The 22600-nt window shown below is 47.9% G+C and overlaps 1 protein-coding gene across 1 annotated transcript; it reads left to right on the forward strand.

Annotated features, from left to right (window-relative positions):
• The first annotated feature begins 426 nt into the window (after positions 1–426).
• prkar1b (protein kinase, cAMP-dependent, regulatory, type I, beta) lies at positions 427–21662 on the forward strand. Its single transcript, XM_037257262.1, has 11 exons — positions 427–589; positions 1294–1484; positions 2743–2913; positions 3135–3226; positions 10393–10454; positions 11614–11660; positions 11927–12085; positions 14016–14076; positions 15603–15724; positions 19324–19405; positions 19843–21662. The coding sequence occupies exons 2-11, from the start codon at positions 1308–1310 to the stop codon at positions 20013–20015; spliced, it is 1146 nt and encodes a 381-aa protein (XP_037113157.1). The 5' UTR covers positions 427–589; positions 1294–1307; the 3' UTR covers positions 20016–21662.
• Positions 21663–22600: the final 938 nt, after the last annotated feature.

A 22600-nucleotide genomic window follows, 5' to 3' on the forward strand; every position in this document is an offset into this window, starting at 1 on the left:
CAACAACCCTAATAATTACAATGACAGACCCAATCCATACAAAACCACGCCAAAACTAGTACACCCGACAAAATTGTAGAGAAAGGGAAAGAATAATCGAATCCACTACCCAGAAATGCATTAAAAACTTTTCTTCAAACATTTATTCAGCTATAGTTTTCATTTAACTTTATACATTTGAATTTCATCATTATTTAATTAGTTTTGTATATTTCTATTTTCAAGTGCAGCGGTATTGGACAATCTGTGCATAATCGCAATCTTCTATTTTACTAAGTATTTTTCACGTGGTACTTCCTCTAAAAAGTGAGAACCCACTGTTCTAATTAAGGGAACGTGGGACGTTCCCTTTAAACAGGCCGAGAGGCTCGAGATCGCCCTTGCGACAGAGACGTTAGGGTTGACGTCATCGGCATTGACGCAGAGCGCATCAGAAGGAGGAGAACCGGCAGCAGCATCAGCAGCGGCGGCGGCGGCGGCGGCAGCAGCAGCAGCATCCGAGCATCCGAGCTCGAACAGCAGCAGTGGTACCCCGCCAGCCGCCCGACCCGCCTTTTATCATTCGAGTATCCTTCCCCTGGATTTAGCGGTAGGAACATGCAGCGAGTGGTGACGTACGTCACTGTGCGCATTGTGTGTGTGCGTGTATGTGTGTGTGTGCGCGCGCGCATACACGCACGTAGAACGAAAGGCTCAGCCTCTTTTTTGTTTTATTTTTTTGGTTGGGGGTAGCGCTAGCCCGCAGTCATTTGCAGCAACATCAGCCTGCGTCATTATGCAGAATTGGACTACGTATGTGTGATTTCTTTCTTCTGATCCTCGCGTGAGCATTCACCTGCCCTGGCTTAGCATGCTGCTACACCGTGCCACGCAATTTAGTATTTATTTTGAAATTTATGATTAAGCTTCTGCACATACATGAACCAGTATCATGTGCAGCAACGTTAGCAGAAAGCTCATTTCCATTAGTCGTGCATGCAGTGCATAAAATAAAGAAACACACAGCATAAGACTTGGGGCACACAGCAACTAGCGACGCAGGCTCAAAAGACATAATGTAGAGAAATAGAAGACTACTGGGCTTCAGCACATCCATTGATTGCTTTTAAGTGCAGCTTTGCTAAACGGAGGGGCTATTGAATAGCTTTCGTTGAAAACACCAGAAAAGGGGGCAAATTCTATTTTGGTGTCCACTCCAGCTTGGCAGTTGTGTCGTATCCCCCGGCTGTTTCCATTCGGCTAGCTTTCTTTCCCCTCCCCTCCTCTCACGGTCCACCCTGTTTTCTACCACAGAGATAAAAGTTAAGATGGCCACCTCCTCCTCCTCCACTCTGGACGAAGACGAGAGTTTGAAGGGCTGCGAAATTTTTGTGCAGAAGCACAACATCCAGCAGATCCTCAAAGAGTGCATTGTGAACCTGTGCATCGCTAAGCCCGAGCGGCCCATGAAGTTCCTGCGGGAGCATTTTGAAAAGCTGGAGAAGGTTGGTGACCGAACGGGGAAGAAAGCGTCGCGTGTCTCGCAATGTCAGGCCATGTGTCACTCCCATTGCTGTCGTTTGACCATCAGTGCGAGTTGCGCGCGTGTACCGCCCCCTCATCATGCTATTGCTCGCTTTGCTCACTTGACGCGATTGCGCCATTTCGAGATCGGTCGACACGTATGGGCTCGGGATTTAGCAAAGAAATAAATCATTCTTTCCCGTACAAATTAGCATTTGTTGGGACATGGTACAAATGGTACACAAATAGCTGACTTCGGGCGCAAACCTCCCAAGTCACACTTTGGCAAACATCCCGTTTTGTTCAAAAACCGATACTATTGCTCAGTCCGCACACCTGGGTGTTATTTTGGACAAATGATTAAGCAATCTCAGGTGTGCTCATTTGATTCAAACATCATCCGAAGGTCGCAGGTTAATCATATTTGCCTGCCTCCAATTGTAGCCAAAGTAAAGCTCATGAATCAATCTTCAATGACACAATGATAGGTAAGAAAATATTCTGAGATGTAGAGTTTCCTGATAACGATACAAGGTGCGGCTGGCAATGTCAAGGGTCACGGTGTTCTTTTGAATGCGCTCCTTCCGGGGGAGACGCCATTGAGGGCTTTCCCTCATCACCAAAGACCCTTTGTTGTTTGAAATGCTTTCTGAAATGCTCCACTTTATCTTTTGCCCGTGAGTGCATCATGAGATGACTGCGATCACGCAAGACGTGTGTCCAAATAGCTTGTGGCCTTGTCACATGACTTTACCCCAAAAGTGCCTTTCTTCCATTTTTGCTCATGGTTTTCTCTCTAGCTGAACAAAGCATGTGAACGATCCCTCAAGCACACGCGGTGAACTTGTTCAAATCAGCTGGTTTTCTCCACTCGGGTCCCAAGCACGGAGATAGCTGACTTGTCCTACTATGCGGTCAGCACACAAAGATGACTGTGTCCAGGCGTTGCGCTGGGCAAAGGTGCAGTCGGTCTTGTGAACACAGATCAAAAGAGTCATCCTAGTCCCTCTCGAAGGAGCCGTAAGCGGGGGCTCCTCCCAATCGCCGATCGCCGGGCCCTTTGCTCGAAACAAAAATCTACGTACAAAGGGTTGAATGTCCTGATCGGGAATGTCCATCATCGAATATTACTTGACAACCGTGAGCGAGCTTCCTGTTTGCCCTGCCCCACATGTCTTGCACCCTACCTCCCTCCCTCCCTTCCTCACCGTGACGCCGTCTACTGTTGTCTTTTTCCAGGAAGAATGCAAGCAGGTGATGGCGCGGCAGAAATCTAACAGCCAGTCGGACTCGCACGACGACGAGGTTTCTCCGCCGCCGCCCAACCCTGTCGTCAAGGCCCGCCGCCGCCGCGGAGGGGTGAGCGCTGAGGTCTACACCGAAGAGGATGCGGTCAGCTACGTGCGCAAGGTGAGCCTGCAAAGCGGGCGAGAAAAAATGGCGCTCTGCATTTGGCGCTTGAGCGGCCATTTTGGTGCCAATCTAAATGCCCACCTTCAACGCAAACTGTCAAACTTCACAAGCCTCATCCCATTTTTGAGGGGCAACATGACTTTGCCTATATTTCTTCTGAAAAAAACTGCATCTTGAACATTTTCTTCATAGTGTTGTTCTCATGTTTGCCTTAACAGGTGATCCCAAAGGACTACAAAACAATGACCGCCTTGGCAAAGGCCATCTCCAAGAATGTTCTCTTTGCTCATCTGGATGACAATGAGAGAAGGTACATACTTCATTGGTGTTCAGCAGTGTTTCAAACGGAAGATGTTGCACCTTGTGAGCAGTGTGTGGCCACTGTGTGCCACTGTTTCCTGCCTTACAAGTGTGGTGGTCGCCGATTAGACACGCACAGATGTGGTTCAGGGGGTGTTGTGTTGTTGGTCGTGATGGCAATCTGTTAAGCGGCACTGCATGGACACCGTTCTTCACAGTTGGATGACCTGCCTTTATTGCTCCTGTTTTAATCAGCTTTCCTGCTATGCTGTTTTCGTTTACCCCCCCCCTCAGGAAAGGAAGGGGGTGCTGGAAAAAAAAACTATCTAAAGGTGGCTGGCAAGCAAGACTCGCAGCCGGAAGGGAAATGAGTTTCACTTACGGGGATAATCAGTTACGAGAGGAAAAGGCCGACGCGAAAGCCAAAGCGCAATTATTACAGTCTTTGATCAGCTGCACAGCAAAATCAGCAGTTATTTCAACACCTATGGAGTTGAATTTTAACAATTCAAAATTGTCTATATTGGTCCACACTAAATATAATTAAAACAACACTTTTAAGTGTTATTTAAGTGGAAGTTAAAACAACTCTGGTGGTAGTTGAAATTTAACACTGGTCAACAACTGGTCAGTGCTGATTTTATACTACATTAGTGTGTAGTGTTAAATTATTACACCATTTAGTGTTATATTTAACACTCAAAACGAGTTGCTAAATATTTAACTCATGTAAAGAGGCAAAAATGACTGCAGAGTCAGTCAATTTAAACTCCCAATTCTTTCCCACACACTCTACAACAGGGGTGCCCACACCTTTTCAGCTTGTGAGCCACTTATAAGATGACCAAGTCAAAATGATCTACCTACAATAAAAATGCAAAACATAAATTTAATTCTTCTATATTATCATTAAGTTATTATCATTACTATTTAATATTGTGTAATCTTTCTTTCCTTTTTCCCTTTTAGGATAAATAAAGTATTTTTTTAATTGAATTTGAAAGTCATCTACAATATATAGTGGTGTGTCTTGCGTAACTGCATGAACCCACATTGTACAATACAAATCACATTGTACATTGTTTGCCCTTACCTTACTCTGATGACTTGCACTGAATGGCGTCAGCCAAGGCAGAATAGTCCGGACAGTAGTTTCTGATGGCCAGTTTCAAGCATACTTCCAGAATCCAGATGATCATCAGTCATGGTAGAACGGTATTTGGACGTAGTAATCGTCATATAGGAAAAGGCTGATTTGCACGAATAGGTGGAACCGGATAATGCAGTCAGGGTGGTAGCACATTTGGGTATTTCCCCTCTGTTAGTAATTTCCAGAACTGCTCACGATCCCTGAACATTTTATACCCTTTGTTGTGTTTAATTTAAATAAATCGGAGGCTCGCTACACAGCAAGGTAAACAAACAAGTTCGCGCGGATTAACGAGCATGCGTAAAGTGTCAAAAGTTCAGATGTCAGATTGGCTACACTGTATGTCAATCAAAAGACAAATGCCATAGTGGCGATGGATCCCCTACTTTTTAAAGTCATGCGATCTACCCACACTTCCTTCGAGATCGACCGCTAGATCACGATCAACGGATTGGGCACCACTGCTCTACAATATACATTCTATTAAAAAAACAAACACATTTGTGGTGAGTAAAATAATGTACCGTAATTTTCGGACTATAAGTCGCACCGGAGTATAAGTCGCACCAGCCATAAAATGCCCAAAAAAGTGAAAAAAACCCATATATATGTATATAAGTCGCTCCTGAGTATAAGTCGCCCCCCCACCCAAACTATGAAAAAAAACCGCGACTTATAGTCCGAAAATTACGGTATTTAACATTTTCCCTGCACAACAATGCATTGACTTGACAATAATACATCCCATCAATGGGTCAACAATGAGGCGGCTCGGTGGCGCACTGGGTAGCACGTCCGCCTCACAGTTAGGAGGGTGCGGGTTCGATTCCACCTCCGGCCCTCCCTGTGTGGAGTTTGCATGTTCTCCCCGGGCCCGCGTGGGTTTTCTCCGGGCGCTCCGGTTTCCTCCCACAACCCAAAAACATGCTTGGTAGGCCGATTGAGCACTCCAAATTGTCCCTAGGTGTGAGTGCGAGTGCGTATGGTTGTTTGTCTCTGTGTGCCCTGCGATTGGCTGGCAACCGGTTCAGGGTGTCCCCCGCCTACTGCCCGATGACGGCTGGGATAGGCTCCAGCACGCCCGCGACCCCCGTGGGGACTAAGCGGTACAGAAAATGGATGGATGGATGGGTCAACAATGACAAACGTTCTGCTCCCAACACAGAAGGAATGTCTGTCCCTCAAGGAAGGTCTGCACACTGACTCCAATCTGCAACACATAGACACATGATATTTTAGTTTTATTTTGCAAGTGTATATTTATTTAGTGTTATTTTCCTTTTTTATCTTTTTTTCTTTTGTGTTCACGTTGAGAGGAGTCAGATGAGGTGGCTCTGGCATCTCATCAGGATGCCTCCTGGACGCCTCCCTGGGGAGGTGTTCTGGGCATGTCCCGTATGTAGGAGACCCCGGGGACGATCCAGGACGCGCTGGAGAGACTATGTCTCTCAGCTGGCCGGGGAACGCCTTGGGATCCCCCGGGATGAGCTGGATGAAGTGGCTGGGGAGAGGGAAGTCTGGGAGTCCCTCGTAAAGCTGCTGCCCCCGCGACCCAACCCTGGATAAGTGGAAGAAGATGGATTTTCCTTTTTTCATTTTCCACTGCTTACCCAAACTCGGATCGCGGGGGCAGCAGCTTCAGTCACTTGGTCCAGTGTTCCCAAGTCAGCGTGTTTTTTATTCATGAAAAGGAAAAAAAAGGAGCAGTTGATAACTACAAATGACAACCAGCAATACATTTGCTTGCCATACGAGCAAACAAATAATACATAACAGAACATACCGTATTTTCCGCCCTAAAAGGCGCACCGGGTTATAAGGCGCACCTTCAATGAACGGCCCATTTTAAAACTTTGTCCATATATAAGGCGCACCGGATTATAAGGCGCATCAAATAGAAGCTATACTGCAACAAAGTGAGGTTGACTAGGGTTGCGGTATGCATCCACTAGCCAATAACCAACGAGCCCTCTGTAAACAATCGCGTTTCTCAAACGATCTCCTATAAAATGATCAGAACTGACTAAAGTTCAATCTAACGCATTGGTACTACTTACCTATGTTTCCCTTCCATATCGATCCGTAGATTTACTCGAAACTTTAACAGAGCAGCCTATTTTGACACGAAATAGCCTGGTACGTATAGCAGCTATCGTCATAGCATTAGCCATCCGCATAGTCCCACGAGCCTCAGCTCGCAATCTCCCATGAGCCTCAGCAAAGTGTAAACAATCGCGTTTCTCAAACGATCTCCTATAAAATGATCGGAACTGACTAAAGTTCGATCTAACGCATTGGTACTACTTACCTATGTTTCCCTTCCATATCGATCCGTAGATTAACTCGAAACATTAACAGAGCAGCCTATTTTGACATGAAATAGCCTGGTACGTATAGCAGCTATCGTCATAGCATTAGCCATCCGCATAGTCCCACGAGCCTCAGCTCGCAATCTCCCATGAGCCTCAGCAAAGTGTAAACAATCGCGTTTCTCAAACGATCTCCTATAAAATGATCGGAACTGACTAAAGTTCGATCTAACGCATTGGTACTACTTACCTATGTTTCCCTTCCATATCGATCCGTAGATTTACTCGAAACATTAACAGAGCAGCCTATTTTCACATGAAATAGCCTGGTACGTATAGCAGCTATCGTCATAGCATTAGCCATCCGCAAAGTCCCACGAGCCTCAGCTCGCAATCTCCCATGAGCCTCAGCAAAGTGTAAACAATCGCGTTTCTCAAACGATCTCCTATAAAATGATCGGAACTGACTAAAGTTCGATCTAACGCATTGGTACTACTTACCTATGTTTCCCTTCCATATCGATCCGTAGATTTACTCGAAACATTGACAGAGCAGCCTATTTTTAAATGAAATAGCCTCGCGGGTACAACAGCTATTCGGTGACGCCCCCTGACTACAGTTACCGTAATGTTGGGAAGCGATGCGACCTTGTAATTTACTAGTCGTACTAAAACGTACTGAAACATTTTGGCAGAGCACTGTGTACAACCAGTATGGATCAACAAATTCATCAATTGATCCATATATAAGGCGCACTGGTCTATAAGGCGCACTGTCGGCTTTTGAGAAAATTTTAGGTTTTTAGGTGCGCCTTTTAGGGCGGAAAATACGGTAATACATACATACATGACTGTACTCTCTCGAACATACATCGTCGGGACAATGGTTTATTTTTACATGTTCAAAAACCGAGGCAGAATGAACTTTTAGCTTCTTGAGTCTTGACACAAGTCCTGACTTGGAGAGGCAGGAAATGGCACCTTAACTAACGCTTGCTAATCAGCAAATAAATTTAGTATTAGCGGCCATCATAAATAAATAATGCTTTCTGCTTACGTTGTAACTGTTAGACATATCAATCAAGATTTACTGCTCACCTCAAGTTGAAGCAGGGGAGAAAGAGCGAAGATATTCTTTCTTCTTCAAGGTTGTTGAGTTTCCGCTTTAAATGTACACCTGTGGACTTCTGGGAAAGACGTCGCCGCATACTCCATGAAAGCGTGTCCGTTTGCTGCCGACGTCCAACACAAGATCTTGTGGGGATTGTTGAGGGCCAGCAGGTTGCCCTTCTAGTCAACATGGACCCTTGTCATGGCGCTCTTCGCAGCCGCTTTTGTCATGTCCCGCCGGTGAAAAGAGATTTCGATGTGGGCGCAACAAACCATGGATTCTTTTTCCAAAATGTTTGCAAATGGTTTCTTTCGAGTGCTAAGTAACTGACAGTTCAGAAACAATTTTGTTTACTGTATTCCACGTGACAAGCGAGATTTCAACTGTTTCAGTAGCAGAGAAAGGAATTCTCAAAGCTCGGGCCTTTCGTCATCCCGTCCACTTAAATCCCCTAATTAACAAGCTGAGCTGATGAAGTGAGCCGTGCGTTGACCTCTCACCCCTAAAGCCTAACCTCTGCTCCTTCTCCACCAGTGCCCGCTGACAGACAGGGAACATCTCGGGTCCGCGCACTCAATGTGTACCCGTGCCGTAACAACAGTCAATAAATCATCAAGCGACGGAAAAGTCGCAGCAGCAAAAGTACAGCGGCTGCATTGGCCATGCACGCCGTTCGGGCATCAAAACAAGAGTGAGCCACAACAGGCCCAAGCCGTTCACTTGGGGCTCCGATGCTCGTCTAGGTGTTTCTCTGGAGCAAAACACGTGTTAGTTCTCATCTAACGAGCAAATGGGCCTCTCAGCGTGCGTGCCGCTGTTTCTTGCAGCCTTCCCATGTTCTCGGCATGGTTTTCCTCCCGCGTTCCCAAAAGTCGCACGGTAGGCCCGCCGCGCCAATGGTGCCTCGTTTCGCGTCTCAGATGATTCTCTCTGAGTCCTTGTCAGCTGGCGCCACCGTTTTGGAGGAGTTACTTTGTCTGTCCGCGTGCCAGGGAGAGCGGAGGATGTTTTTCTGAGCTGGCGGTTTGCCACCTCCAACACTGGAGCGGCTTTTTATTTGCGTGCGCTTTGCATTTGTCGTCCTCGCCGGCCGTTCCTCCTGGGAGCTTTTTTTAACGTGCTTCGTGGAGTGGCCGGCACCCCCCCCCCCCCCCCCCCCCCCTTTCCCCGCGCTTTTCTCTTTCTTTGCTTCCCCCCGCCATTATGGCGGCAGGACAAAGCCACAATGGCGATGGGGTCACGCTCCACAGGAGAGCTGCCGGCCCGAGTGAGGCGCTGCCACCGTCGCCACCGTCACCACCTCCCCCGGCACCCTGTACCGAGTGCAGAATGCGCCCGCCGTCATTTGCTCCTATCAGTAGGACGAATGGAAACTTTTGTCCCCCTGCGTACCCTTTACGGCGTTTGGTATCCACATTTTCTTTTGGTTTCACAACAGAGTGACTCGTCCATCTCAGCTCACAGAACAGTAAAGCAGGAACAAGAGTGCGCAGTTCGGCTCATGCGCGAATGCAGTGTCTTGCCGTGCAGTGACAGCCATTCACCAGGACAAGACGCCTTGAGCGACCGAGGCGACCGCTCGCACGCGGAGCGCCCTCCCGAAAGGCGGGACTTGGCCGGCAGCCGCCTGTTGTACACATGCCGTCGGCTTGGTCTATGTTAGCGTGATGAGTTCCAGCGACAACAGCATGTGACTTGTCTGATGATCTCCACTTTGCTTGCGCTTCTTTTGTATGGCACAACCGCATTGCTTTACAAGATGTGAATTGCTTTCTCTTTTCTACAACCGATCCTACGTCTCATTTGTTTTGCCTTTTTTCAAATGCATGCCATGAAGCCGCAGACTTTGAGCTACATCGACTCTGAGCAAATGTTTTGTGCGCCATAGAAGGCTGCTCACTTTGCTCCCGTGTTTTTTTTGACAGCGTCCTGTTTGTATACACGATCACCAAAGCCAAAGAGCAAACGTAATTCTCTTTGATTCTGCATTCGCACCAGCGTCAAATATTTCTTGTCGGCAACACAAACACCACCGAGCTGGCCATACGGAGTCGCATATATTTAGAATAGCAATATCACTTTTCTTTTCACCGAGCCGCTCTTCTGGATGCATCCGTGTTGGTGTTCTACAAAGGCCCGAGTGTAATGAAAGGAGCTTTCCAGTCAGCGAGCACAGACAGCGCAGAACTCGTCGCCCGCTCAACACTGTTGGGAGGGAGACCTTACGTCAGCCGAATGGCAGCTCATTTGGAGAAGGCTGTGCTTCGGCTCCGCAGTCTGTCGAGCTCAGATGCCTCCGTTTTGCTTTTGCATCCAAGCCGCGGCTGATGAGCTTGATGAATTTGGCCTGGAGGAGAGGAAGCACCCTGAGCCTCCTCGTGCCCCGACACATCCCAGGATTGGAACTTTAATCTGCAGGGGCTTCACGCATTATAGCAACCCGGGCTCATGAGCGGTTTTCTGGGCTGGCCGTCCCAGCGTCATGATAGTCGCTGGCCTCAGATGGCAGGCACAGTGAACACAGTGATGACGGCTCTTTGCTCGTCGCCCTCATTCTGCTGTGCAGTCGAACAAACGATACTGACTGCACTCTCTTTCCCATTCAGTGACATATTCGACGCCATGTTCCCCGTCACGCACATCGCTGGGGAAACCGTCATCCAGCAAGGTATGTATTGGAGGCCGCAATTGATACACATTGTGTCATTGTAGCACAGTTTTAGTGTCTGTGAGCAACAACATTGCCGTGAACCAAAATGCACAGAAGGAACATGTTCTCGAAGAACCGTGACCGACACACAACAAGACAGAACAATGAGCAGGCAGGGCAACCGAATAGACGCTGACTGATTACAGAGGCGAGACAATGTTCTGACTGGATGGCGCGGAAAGAAAAAAAGAGGCGGGGCCTGGCGAATCCAAACACGAATCAACAGCAATCACACGGGGAGTCCGAGACAGGGAGAATGAATCCAAAGACAGTGGAGGCCCTGCAAGAGAGAGCATAGAAGAGTCATAGAATGCAGCTAATGCGTCATGAAGCCTCCCATTTGGAGCGGCGGATTCTCGCTCTCTCTCTCAAGCAGCTGGCAAGTGTTCATGATCATGAAAGCAAAGCTCTGTGTACTAAACACCCAGTCAGTCAGTCACTCCCGGAACTCCGGCACCTCCGAGGCAAGGTGCAGTCCTAATTTGGAAATGAGGAGTTCGGTCCAGTTTGCGGGCCCCTCCGTTCCAGACAGCCCGGCCCCATTATTGTACACACTCCATCGGCTGAGCTATGCGCCGTACGCGCAGCCCATGTCATAGCTCATGTCTTGGCTCGCGGGCACTGGACAGCTTCAAGCTCCCAGGCTGCTTCACACGATTTCGACTTGGCGAGCGAGCCTTCAGTTACGTTCAAACAAGGGAAGACTTCCTGAAGTGTCTGTGCTAACTGTCTAATTTTTGCTCCAGTAGTACAGCAGAGTTGCCACACTGTGTCGTCGTCTGAATCAAGTGGTCACTGACAAATATTTTGGACTTTACTATTGCCTACTTTTCGGCCCAATGACGGGGCACATTGTCACTAAACGGGTCCATTTCCACACATTTTTAGAGAAAATTGAAATATTTGAAGTGCACCTTGTGTTTAGAACGATGCAGATCATTTTTGAAGGCGTGGATGTCAAACATTTCATACAGATATCAATTGCTCTTACGTAGTGTGTTAGCGCAAGGTAGCGACGTGGTAGACAGAGGACCCCCTGCATGAAGGTCTACGTGGCGAGTCAAGTTTGAAGGCAGATTGTGGAAGTCACGCTTGTGTTTTTACTTCTCTCTTCCAGGCGACGAAGGAGACAACTTTTACGTGATTGACCAGGGCGAAGTGGACGTAAGTAGAAGCATGGTTGGCATGCTGCAGTTCTTTGAGGTTTTTCCCACTAGTTTGCGGAGACAACCTTGTTGGTCCCACACATGCATGCCAAAGTCAAACGGCAAAACAACTCTTGATTCAAGCGATTCAAGCGATTGAAGCTGATTTGATTCGTCGCAAAGTCACGATTCTTGTTGATGTCGAGTCCGGCAGGAGACCAATAAGAAGGTCTTGCGCCTTTGCCGTTTGAACATCTGCCTTGCCTGCTGCTGGTCTCTCAACAGGTGTACGTGAACGGGGAATGGGTGACCAACATCGGAGAGGGCGGCAGTTTTGGCGAACTGGCCCTGATTTACGGCACTCCCCGAGCCGCCACGGTGAAGGCCAAGACCGACCTTAAACTGTGGGGGATAGACCGGGACAGCTACCGGCGCATCCTCATGGTAACTCGCCACTCCTCTGCTCGATGCATGTTGATTTTTCCGCTGGTCGGAAATGTGTCAATTGTTTTGCCGCTCCTCGGAGACAACGCAACAGAGGCGCCCCGCCCCGTGTGTTTATTCTTATTGATGAAGGTCAGCCAATTCAAGCGAAAGGCGCGGACTTCATACGGCGGTGCTCACCAACTCCGAAAGGTTTACTTAACGTCATTACCTCTCCGACACTTGCCGGATTGAGCACAAATGAGGTGGAAAACTTAACGCAGCTGTCATGACTTCACTTTTTGCCACCTGGACGTGAGGCAGCCAGTGTTATACGCTTTCTACACTTGTGTCTTTGTTTCCGGCTGGCCCGTTAGCCTTAAATTACAAAAGGTCTCGAATAGTCAAGTCGAGTCAAGTTTATTTATATAGCCCTAAATCACAAACAAGTCTCAAAGGGCTTCATATATACAAAAAATTGACAATTATTCGCAAACATCCCCTGATCTTAAAATCCCAGGAGGGCAAGCAAAAACTCAAAAAAAAAACCCTATCGGGAAAAATGAGAAACCTTGAGAACGGACCATAGATGGGAGGATCCCCCTTCCATGATGACCAGGCTGCAATGGATGCAGAGAGGGCACATAGAATACATAATATAAAAAATCAAAGGAAAAGTGGATGTCTAATAAAAAAGTGAATAGATCCCAATTTGGTGGAATTTTGCAATTTCATCACAATTGTTGCTCATGATCTGAGCCGATAAAGTGAGAAGCAGCGAGATGACAGAGGGCGAGATCAATGCACCGTGCATAACTCATGGACAAGGAATTGAATGTCCTGCAACCACTCATTAGACACGCAGTTGCCAAAATCATGTGAGTCCAATGAAAAAAATGGAAAGAAATGCAAGGCTTACTTTTGAATGGACTTGTGTGAGACTTGTATATGGCCATTTCTAAAAATGTTTCAGTACATTTTCATGATGACTGCAAAATTGGGTCGATTGCCTCAGCCCTCGCTCGCAGTCTCATTATGGCTGACGTGACTCCCTTTGGTGTCGACACCTTTCTCCACTGGAATTCCACCGCCTTCCTTCAAACGCTCGCATCAAGCATGTGTGTCACTCACTTTGTAATGATTTATGCTGAGTGACGTTTTGCGGTTGGCATGCATGGGCCTGCCCTGCCTCACGTCGGGCACACATTAGCCCGCCTCGCTCGTTTTTTGTCCTCTGAGAACTCGCCTGTTCCCTTGCTCTGCCTTTCGCGACAGTCGAGAGGAATTAGATATTTAGTTAATGATTGCTCTGTTATTTTCAAAGCACTTGGTATTCTGCCAATGCATCCGTGTGAAAATCAATGCACATCATGTGCCCTCTAATGACAACTATTCAAGGTTGGAAACAATTGCATCGGTGTGTCCGTGACGCCAATATTGCAGCAAAAGAATATTTCACATGACTCGCAAATAACGAGGCTTTGGCTTTTCCCCCCTAGGAGAATTGTTACCATCCAGAAGGGACATTTATGTATGAAGAATTAGGATGCTCATTGGCGTTGGATTATTGTGATGATAAGCTATTGTTTGGGCCGAGACTTGTCAGCACAGGGAAATCCCCTTCTTGGTGGGTGGGAAGGGCCGCGCGTACTCACACACACACACGCACACACACATACGCGAAGCGCACGGATCAAACACCCTTCACTCCGATATGAACGCACCTCAACACGTGACTCCAACCATATATGGTCAAACTTAATGACAAGCGAGACGTGAAGAAGCCATTTCAAGCAAGCTCTATGGGCGGTGTGGGAAAATAAATATTCTGTTGTGAATGAAAGAAGGACTCCCTGTCATTTGGCGCTGCCTCAAATGTCAACAAGCGTAGAAAAGCATTGCTTTCAATGTCGGTGGATGAGGCCATCTCACTCCCGCCTTGTTTTGACAGGGCAGCACTCTAAGGAAGCGAAAGATGTACGAAGAGTTCCTCAGCAAGGTCTCTATACTCGGTAAGTCTGCCTAGCCTTGCGCCACCAGGCGTTTGTCTGTCTTCGTACTTGAGTGCAAAGTGCAATCGCACACACATTTCAAAGCAATGCGCGAATCATTTGGAAGACAAACGAAGGAGCCGATTCAGAGACTAAAGGCATAGTTTTGTCAAGAAATCACTGCCGTCATGTTTTCCCAGAATAAGGGCACAATATTGGTGGTGTTTTGAAAATCACCTGTTCAAGTACGACCCCCCCTCTCCAGATTATGACTTGATATTGGAAAAATACTGCAACTGTGACTTGTTCACCGTTTCCAGAGCAGACTTCCTTCTATTCCCGGCCATCTTTGGAAAGCCCGTGCTCGTGGACGGACGATAGAAGCATCCAACCTAACAAAACAAATAACTTTTTCCGTTCCCCAGCAGTAGAACCTGGGTTGCTTTCACCCAAAACATTTCCTCCTCCCTTGTCCTCGTGGCAATTAGGCAGAGCATTTTGCTTTGAATTAGCAGCAGTGGATTCCCTTGGGTACGGCAGTCGGAACCCCCCCCCCCTCGCGTGGCGTCCAGGCCATGGCCCCTGTACACACTTACGAGCTGGCTGAATAAACACGTACACTCCGAGCAAGTCTCAGAAGGCGCCTCGGCGAGATCCCGCTCCCTTTCTTCTTCTGCCTGCCCGGGCCCGTCTCTCCCTCGCTAAAGTGCTTTACCCCTCTTCATCAATCCTTCTGCGGCTTTCCGCCGCCGTCAATGGTGGGAGGGAGGGAGGCGGCCCTGGCGTTTTTGCTTGTCTTTGATTCCGCCCGACAGCCAACAAATTGGGTGCGGGCCCTCGATGTGCTTGGCGCCGCATGCAGACCCGCCCGTCGGGCCGGGCCGGGCGCGCCCCAGCGTGTAATGTCCGCTCATGCGTGCGTCGCTGCTTGGCTGTTGGGACCGCCGGTAAGCTTGACAGATGCCAGACACCCATCAGTCCGGGGCGGCCGGCCCTGCTCGGACACCTGGACAGCGCCCTCCCATCTCCCCTTACTTAAGATTTCACAGCTCCACACACCAAGAGTGGCACCAAGAGCTCCTGCTCCACTTTGGCACCTTTGAATTGAATGCCAACGCCTTTTCTCCACACATTCCACTCGGAAATTGCTGCGAAAAGGCAACAATCAAAGTGTTGAAATAATAATAGAATCTTTAGATCCAGTATATATATCAAAGTGGGTGCAAGGCCACTCACCTGTCCGATGATTCCAATCCTGCACCAGTGGATCAAGTTTCCGTTCTATACTGTCTTCCTTATCCATACCGATTTATTTATGCTATCCCACTTTTGGTTTACACCCTACTACGCACCAACTGAGCAGTGCTCCCAATTTTGTTGTACACCTGTTGTGCAATGACAAGAAAGGCATCCGATCCTATCCTATCCTATCCTATCCAAGGGGCAAAAGCATTTCCTAAATGCTGGAAAACCTTTTAATGGCACACCTCTGCGATTGAGCACCATATCATTGTTATAGTTGCTCCCAATTTGTTTTCCGATGACAGAGTCTTTGGATAAATGGGAGCGTCTGACTGTGGCGGATGCCCTGGAGCCGGTCCAGTTTGAGGATGGAGAGAAGATCGTGGTGCAAGGAGAGCCCGGCGATGACTTCTTCATCATCACAGAGGTAATATGGGGGCAATGCTCTCGTCACGGGCCTCAAAGGTTAGAATCAAAACAGACGTTACTGACATGATACGATAGAATTATACTTTGAAGGCCACTCCTCCCCACTGATTGATGCCGCAACGTCATTGCCATCCTCTTTTAAACCTGTTTAGTAGCCATTTCAAGGAAAAGAGAGCAATGATACTTTATCGTAAAGCATTCTAGATGCTCAACTTGAGCGTACTAGATTGCTCAAACGTTTCACTGCAAGGGTTCACAATTACGTGCAACTCTTTGGTTAGCTTAGCAATTAGCACCGTTTGCCCGTCTTTTCTCGGCAGCCCTCGTCAGTATGTGGAGCCCGTCCTCACCCTGTCGAGCTGGGGCCCCTGGAGTGTGCAGCGCTCCATACCTAGCCTGTCATCTGAACACACTCTTGATTAACTCCACATACACACGCACTACTCAAGTCAAAAAGGCCCGCGTAGGACGGCAGCAGATGCAAATTGCCCTTTTCTCTCCCCCCAAGCGGCCCATCTCACATTGTCTGTCCGGTTCCGAGCCCCTCTTTGTGAGTGCCGGGCTGCTGTTTGTGGCGGCGGCAAGGTGCGACCGAGCCACAGAAAGAGGGCTTCATCTAAAGTGCTGAGTGATGTATGGCTGCACTACATATTCCCCTTCTTTCTTCACCTGACACTACTCCCAACATTCCACTCGGCTAACCATCTTTCATAATGAATCGGATGAGTTAGCCTAACATTACAAAAACCCCCGTGCCCAAGTACTTATAAACCGCACCACAAATATTGCCCTCATATTTTCTCACCAAATTATGGAAGCCTCATAAAAGTGTACACAACTTTTGGAAGCCATTTGTGTGTGCGTGCATGTGTGAATAAAGCAATGAATCCATTTGGGACACTGATAAAACAGTTAGCAACGCATGAGTCATCAGTCCGCATGGAGGAGAAAGGCAAAAATGCCGGGGGATGGATTATAGGAATAGGCCAAGTTGTTGGAGGCAAGCGGAACATTCCACTTTGTCCTCCAAGTGTAAGAGAATCCCACAAACTCAAAACTTGCAAATACAAATAAATGCCTTCCCACACAAATCAAAACTTTGTCCAGTGTTAAGCGTTTGTACTGTCAGAAACCAACAAAAATAGCTTTTAAGTCTTAACTTCAGTGATGAGCATCAAAGGCGTAACGCCGAACCAGTTACCCAGTTGTCGGTCACAAATCTTGTTGGTCGCTTGTTTCTGCGTAACCTGCCCTGAGCTAGTCACTGAAAAAAAAAAAACTCAAAGATAGATTGGAGTAGTAACCCTAACCCAAAATCCGTCCATGTTGATCCATCTGGGGGTGGCGGCCATTTTGTTTTGTCCCGCCACATGCCGTGGACTGAAAATGGCATCACGGCAGTCGTGGGTTGCCAACGTCACATGAGCAAAGGTGGGAAACGTGTGAGCTTCTGCCTGAGCTTCTGCCTGAGCTGAGCCCTCCCGGCACTGTGGTCATTTTCAGTCCAGTGCAAGGCAAAATGGCTGCCCCCTGAAATGGATCAAAATAGCTGGAATTTGCTACTTTGTTCACATTCATTGGGATAGCGTCTTGAGACTAGTGATGGCGCAACAAAACGTGTCAGAGTCAAGAAAGCTTTTGACTTGACTCGCGCTTGAAATGGAATGAGCATCATTTGACCATTGCATGTGTGTGCTTGGGATCTGCCGTTTCCCTTCTCTGTTCTTGCTCATGAATATTTCCAGCCCATCACATGATGTTTGATCCCTTCCTGCTGTCCATTTTTCGCCCCTAAGCTGACGCGCTTGCCTTGGATGCGGCCCAGGCCGACTTTCCCAAAGCCGGCCGGACTGCGCTAGAATTCACACGGGGTCAGGAGACTTGGCCTCGGACACGGGAGAGGGAGGGAGGGAGGGAGGGAGGGAGAGATAGGGGGGGGGGGGGGGGTGGCTCAGTAGTCCAAGCCAGCGGCAAGAGAGATTGATTCAACTCGCAAGATGGCTCCTGCACCAAATACTTTCTTTTCATCAAGTCTGCTTGAGCTGAATCGGTTGAGATTCGCCCTCTCCTCCTCCAAGGATTTACATAGCAGGTGCCAGATGCCCATGCAGTGATCTATTCGTGATTTATTCGCATGCATCTTGCCCAGTCTCACTGCTGAAACGAGGCAACGAGTGCACGCTGTCTCCCTCCAGCCGCTCCAGCCGCTCGGCGCCCTTGTCGTCTTGGCTTTTGGAGCCACTTGGCATCCAATGGAAGACAGGCTGAGCCACGGAGGCAGCGGGAGAATGTTTTCAAGTGCGCTAAGGGTCCTCCTTTGTTTGCGCTTGGGGCCCCTAGCAAGCCCCCCCCCCCCGTGTTTATATGTGCGCACGCCTTTTGGATCTACGGGACTGACACCAAATCAACGGGTTTGGATTTGTGACCTGCAATACACTGTCAATGCGGCTTGCATTATCTCCAATGGGAGGGAAACACGTTTCTTTTGGATCCTAGTTGTGCCACAATAGTGACCAATTTAACTTCTTGCCTCTATTGTACAGAATAGTCCATTCACAAATCCAAATTGATCAATCAAAAGTGTGCCACGATATTGTGCAAGTGAGGTGGCAGTGTTCTGTTTGTCCCACTGTAGTATCTGCGACATTGAGATTGTGGGGCCCGCCTTGCCGTTTGAGTGACTGTCGGAGAATGAGAGCGTGGAGTTGGCTGCTTTAGCAGCCAGGTGCTTTGATGTCACGCTCAGATGATCACGATGGCTCGACCTTTGTGGAAATGACACTTTGGACCAGTCAATTGTCGAAAAAGTAATTTGATGATGGGATTGCGTGTCATTTGTGTTTGTCCTGAGACGAGTCAAAGGTGACTCGACGTGCACCACTTCTCTTTGTGACCGAGTCGAAGCCCCATTTGCTCTCCGTGGGAAGCAGGCACGTTTTGCCTCCTCATTAAGCTTCATCATCTTCACATAGAGCATCACGAGCCTGCTCAGCAGAGGGATTAGCGATAGTGGGAGCGTAACAGAACCGCCAGGTTTGCTTTTCAGAGATTTTTCCATGCTAACATTTGAGCTACGATGTGAGCAAATCGGTCGAGTGAGAGCGTGTGCTGGCCAATGTTGTGTTAGTAAAGCGTTGGGCCAAACAACAGCTGCGGGCTAGGCTGGCCGTGGAAAACTCATTTCCTGGAAAACGTTTCACTATTTTGCTGTCTGCGCACAAAGTTGTGTGGCTACGCGGGTCTTGGCCGCTGCCGCGGTTTCCATGTTGTGCGTGCGAGTCATCCCGTTTGGATGCTTCTCTTTATGACGCTCTGGAGAGAATCAAGCAAAGGCCGTCCAAATTGTCCTCCTTGCTTGGAATATCTGGGTTGCCTCCCACAGAACAGGTGTCCGTTCCATACGGGGGAAAAAGCCAGAGCCAAATCCTGTGCACCTGTGTCTTGTGAAGCAAAGGAATTTCTCCTCTGCTTAATCCTCCTGATGATGTTCAGCTCCATTCAGTAACTCCTTCTGTTACCTCCCGTCCACCCCCCACCCCCTCCTCTTTCTTCCACCCCTTCCCGACTTTTTCTTCGGCTTGTCCGTCCCATGTCCAGGGAATCGCCTCCGTTCTGCAGCGCAGATCCGACAACGAGGAGTATGTGGAGGTCGGACGACTCGGACCCTCCGACTACTTTGGTGAGTTGCTCTGGATCCATCCGGGACCGCAAAGCCCAAACACATATTTGATCATCATTCATCCAAGTCCAATTTTTCTTAAAGAGCTCAACCGCAGCTGCTGTCGCTAAAATCTGCCCTTAAAAAACAAAGAGAGTTCAAGCAATAAATGAAAGCTAGAATGGAAAAATGACGAGTTGCGAAGCTGGGCCGAGAAGGGGCTCGCTTAACGTCGGACGGCAATACCAATGGGTGTCATTGGGGAAAATAAAGTCCTTGTGTTATGAGGCAACTTACAATTAGGAAGAAAAAGAGCCGTACTTGAAACAAGAACGGAATGTTGCAAAAGTATTCTTGTCATCTCTCCAACAAAAAATGGAACTATTGAGGATAGTCATGTCATTGCAAGAAATGGAACGAGGTCGACGTGTGTCATAAAAGTCCTTCGTGGCCTTCAGGTGAGATCGCGCTGCTGCTGAATCGCCCCCGGGCGGCTACGGTGGTGGCCCGCGGCCCCCTCAAGTGCGTCAAGCTGGACCGGCCTCGCTTCGAGCGCGTGCTGGGTCCCTGCTCCGAGATCCTCAAAAGAAACATCCAGAGATACAACAGCTTCATCTCACTCACTGTCTGACGCCTATCCAAAAATTCACAGAGGGGCCACTCGCCAGGGGCCCACAAGCTGGCTTCTACGTGTCCAATGACAGGGTGCTTGTTTCTTGTGCTTTTTCTCTCTCTCTTTTTTGTTGCTCACGTGCTTGCTGTCATGCACCTTTAAAATGGCTCGCTTAAAAACTGGACCGAAAATTTGAGCAGAGAAAACAATTGTGCAGGAAATGGGATGTTCAATGCAAAACAAACAATCGTTCGGTCCAATTTTTAACCCAAATTGGGTTGTTGTGACCCAAAAGTTTTAAGGGTGTGTGTCATGCCCCCCCCCCCCCCCCCCCCAAAAAAAGTTTGCATTGCATCTTGTGCAGTGTGGGGGCGGCTCTGTGTGATGCACGTGTCTCCATTTGGCACTTCTGACGTATATGAAATGGGGTCATTGTGCAAGATGGGGAAAATGTCTATGCGCGACCGGCTTACGTGAGTTCACATTTTGTTGCTTGCCCCTTTGACTGTCGTTCTGAATTGGTTTTTGGTTTCTACTTTGAGGTGGCGGTCATGATAACGTGATTATTTAACTGAGCTGTTATTGTCTGACGATTTGATTTGCATGTGAATAGCAGAAATATCCTTGGAAAAAAAACATTCAATATAAAACGCAGATCAACGGATATGGAAAAGTCTACACAGCTCTGTTCAAATACATGCTTTTTTTGTCATTAAAGTCATCAAAAATACCAACATGAATCATTTTTTTAAAAAAAAATACAAATAATGTGACATAACTTGAAAAAAAACAACAACAAACAGATATATTTGGGAAAATGGTGTGTGGAGGGAAAAGCGGGTTTCCACAAGTGTGTCGCCGTGTTCAGAATGATCCAATCACGTTCAAACTCATGTGAAATGGGACTCAGCACACAACAGCCAATGTATTGTTACTATTAGGATGAGTTGCACTCTACTACTTGGTTACTGTTCTGTTTTTTAACTGACCGTAGTTACTTGGCAGCATTTATCGGTTTCTTTTTTTTTCCGGTCGGTAGTCAAGCAACTGCTGCCAAGTACACAACGACGACTCAAAAGAGTAACAACGGAACCGTGACTGTTCCATTGTCGCATTGGGCAAAGTCACTCAAACTGAGCATATGGCTTTCCTCACAATGAACCGATCCCATTGCAAGTCACGTTAAATGGGAGTCAGCACAAACCTGCCGCCATGTGAAGTGCCTCTAATCAATACCAGATAAAGTTCAGCCGTTCAAGTTTTTGTTTGAAGCAGATGCCTGCCTGTCGAGTGTGTGAAGCTTAGTCGAGTGATGAATGGTAGAAAAAGTTTGGAAAAAAGTATGGTCTGATTATTTTTGTACCATAAAAGCCTGACATTTGAACTGGAGTGTGTAGACTTTTGATACCCACTGTAAATGCACGCAGAGATCGTCTCAGGATTTTTGAAAAGCTTGTTATCGTTCTTTTTGGCTGAAAGCTTTTCCACCATTTTGCTAGCGTACCCGTAGAGTGAACGCAGCAGTTTTACAACACACCTTTGCTGGAAACCATGTTCAAAGGAAGAATTGCAACTAATATTGACACTGATGCAATGTTGTAAAATGTATCTGTTTCTTTCAACAATCAAAAAATCTTGAGAAAATAAAGATCAAATCTCCCCAGATTGCGGTGTCATTTGTTTTCAGTGTAGCCAATACCTTCCTTCCTTCCTTGCTTGCTCACGAGTCTCATTCTGACATTTGCATCATTGACCTCATTCTGTACGGGTGCCCCCCCCCCCCCCTCAATCTAAGCAAAGTGTCATCCATGGGGCCGAGCTGTCCGAGGGTCGTGGGGCTCCTCCCCTACGCTTTTCAGGAGCGCCACACAGCTTTGACGCATTCCTCCCCATCTTAATGCCCACTAAATCAACTAAGGAATGTAAAGCCCCCCCACCACACACACACATCAAGTGCATACTAAGTAGAATACAGTCTAAAAATGACCGGAATAATGTACAGTAATGAAATCATTCAAGAGAATGTAAAGAAATGCAACTGCGTTTTGCCACATTTTTGTGGCTTCTTTTGTGGCATCGTGCTGCTCCCTCAGGGGCCGCTACTATACACACAGTCACATCTTGGTGAGCTGCGTTCATAATAGTCATTAAAATAAAGAACTGGGAAAATACAACAGGACATCATTCGGGATCAAATTTTCATCGCAGTGGGGGGCACTAGCTGTTTGTCAAGCGACCTGCTCCAGCGTTCAGATCCAGACAAGGCTCTGACATGCGACGTGGCCAAACTGTTCTGGCCCTCCATGAGACCTCCCGGCACTTGGAACGGCAACGAGCAAAGTCACAAGTGGACGACTGTCAAGTGCCGGCTTTCCGCAACTTGCGGGACACCCCGGATGGCCTCCCTCCGGACGTTCTCCCTAAAGCCGGCCGGAATGTGCGGATTGGGAGGGGGCCTGTAACCAGAGAGCACCGGCTCCTATCTTTAAGCTCATAATGGAGCCACTTCCTGTTGATAATCAGCGTGTTGTGATCTCCCTTCTGCCTGGGGTTTTTGACACTTCATTTGAAGTTCTCAAAGGAGGAGGAGGAGGAGGAGGGGG

Source organism: Syngnathus acus, chromosome 8 (assembly GCF_901709675.1).
Source record: "Syngnathus acus chromosome 8, fSynAcu1.2, whole genome shotgun sequence".
NCBI lineage: Eukaryota > Metazoa > Chordata > Actinopteri > Syngnathiformes > Syngnathidae > Syngnathus > Syngnathus acus.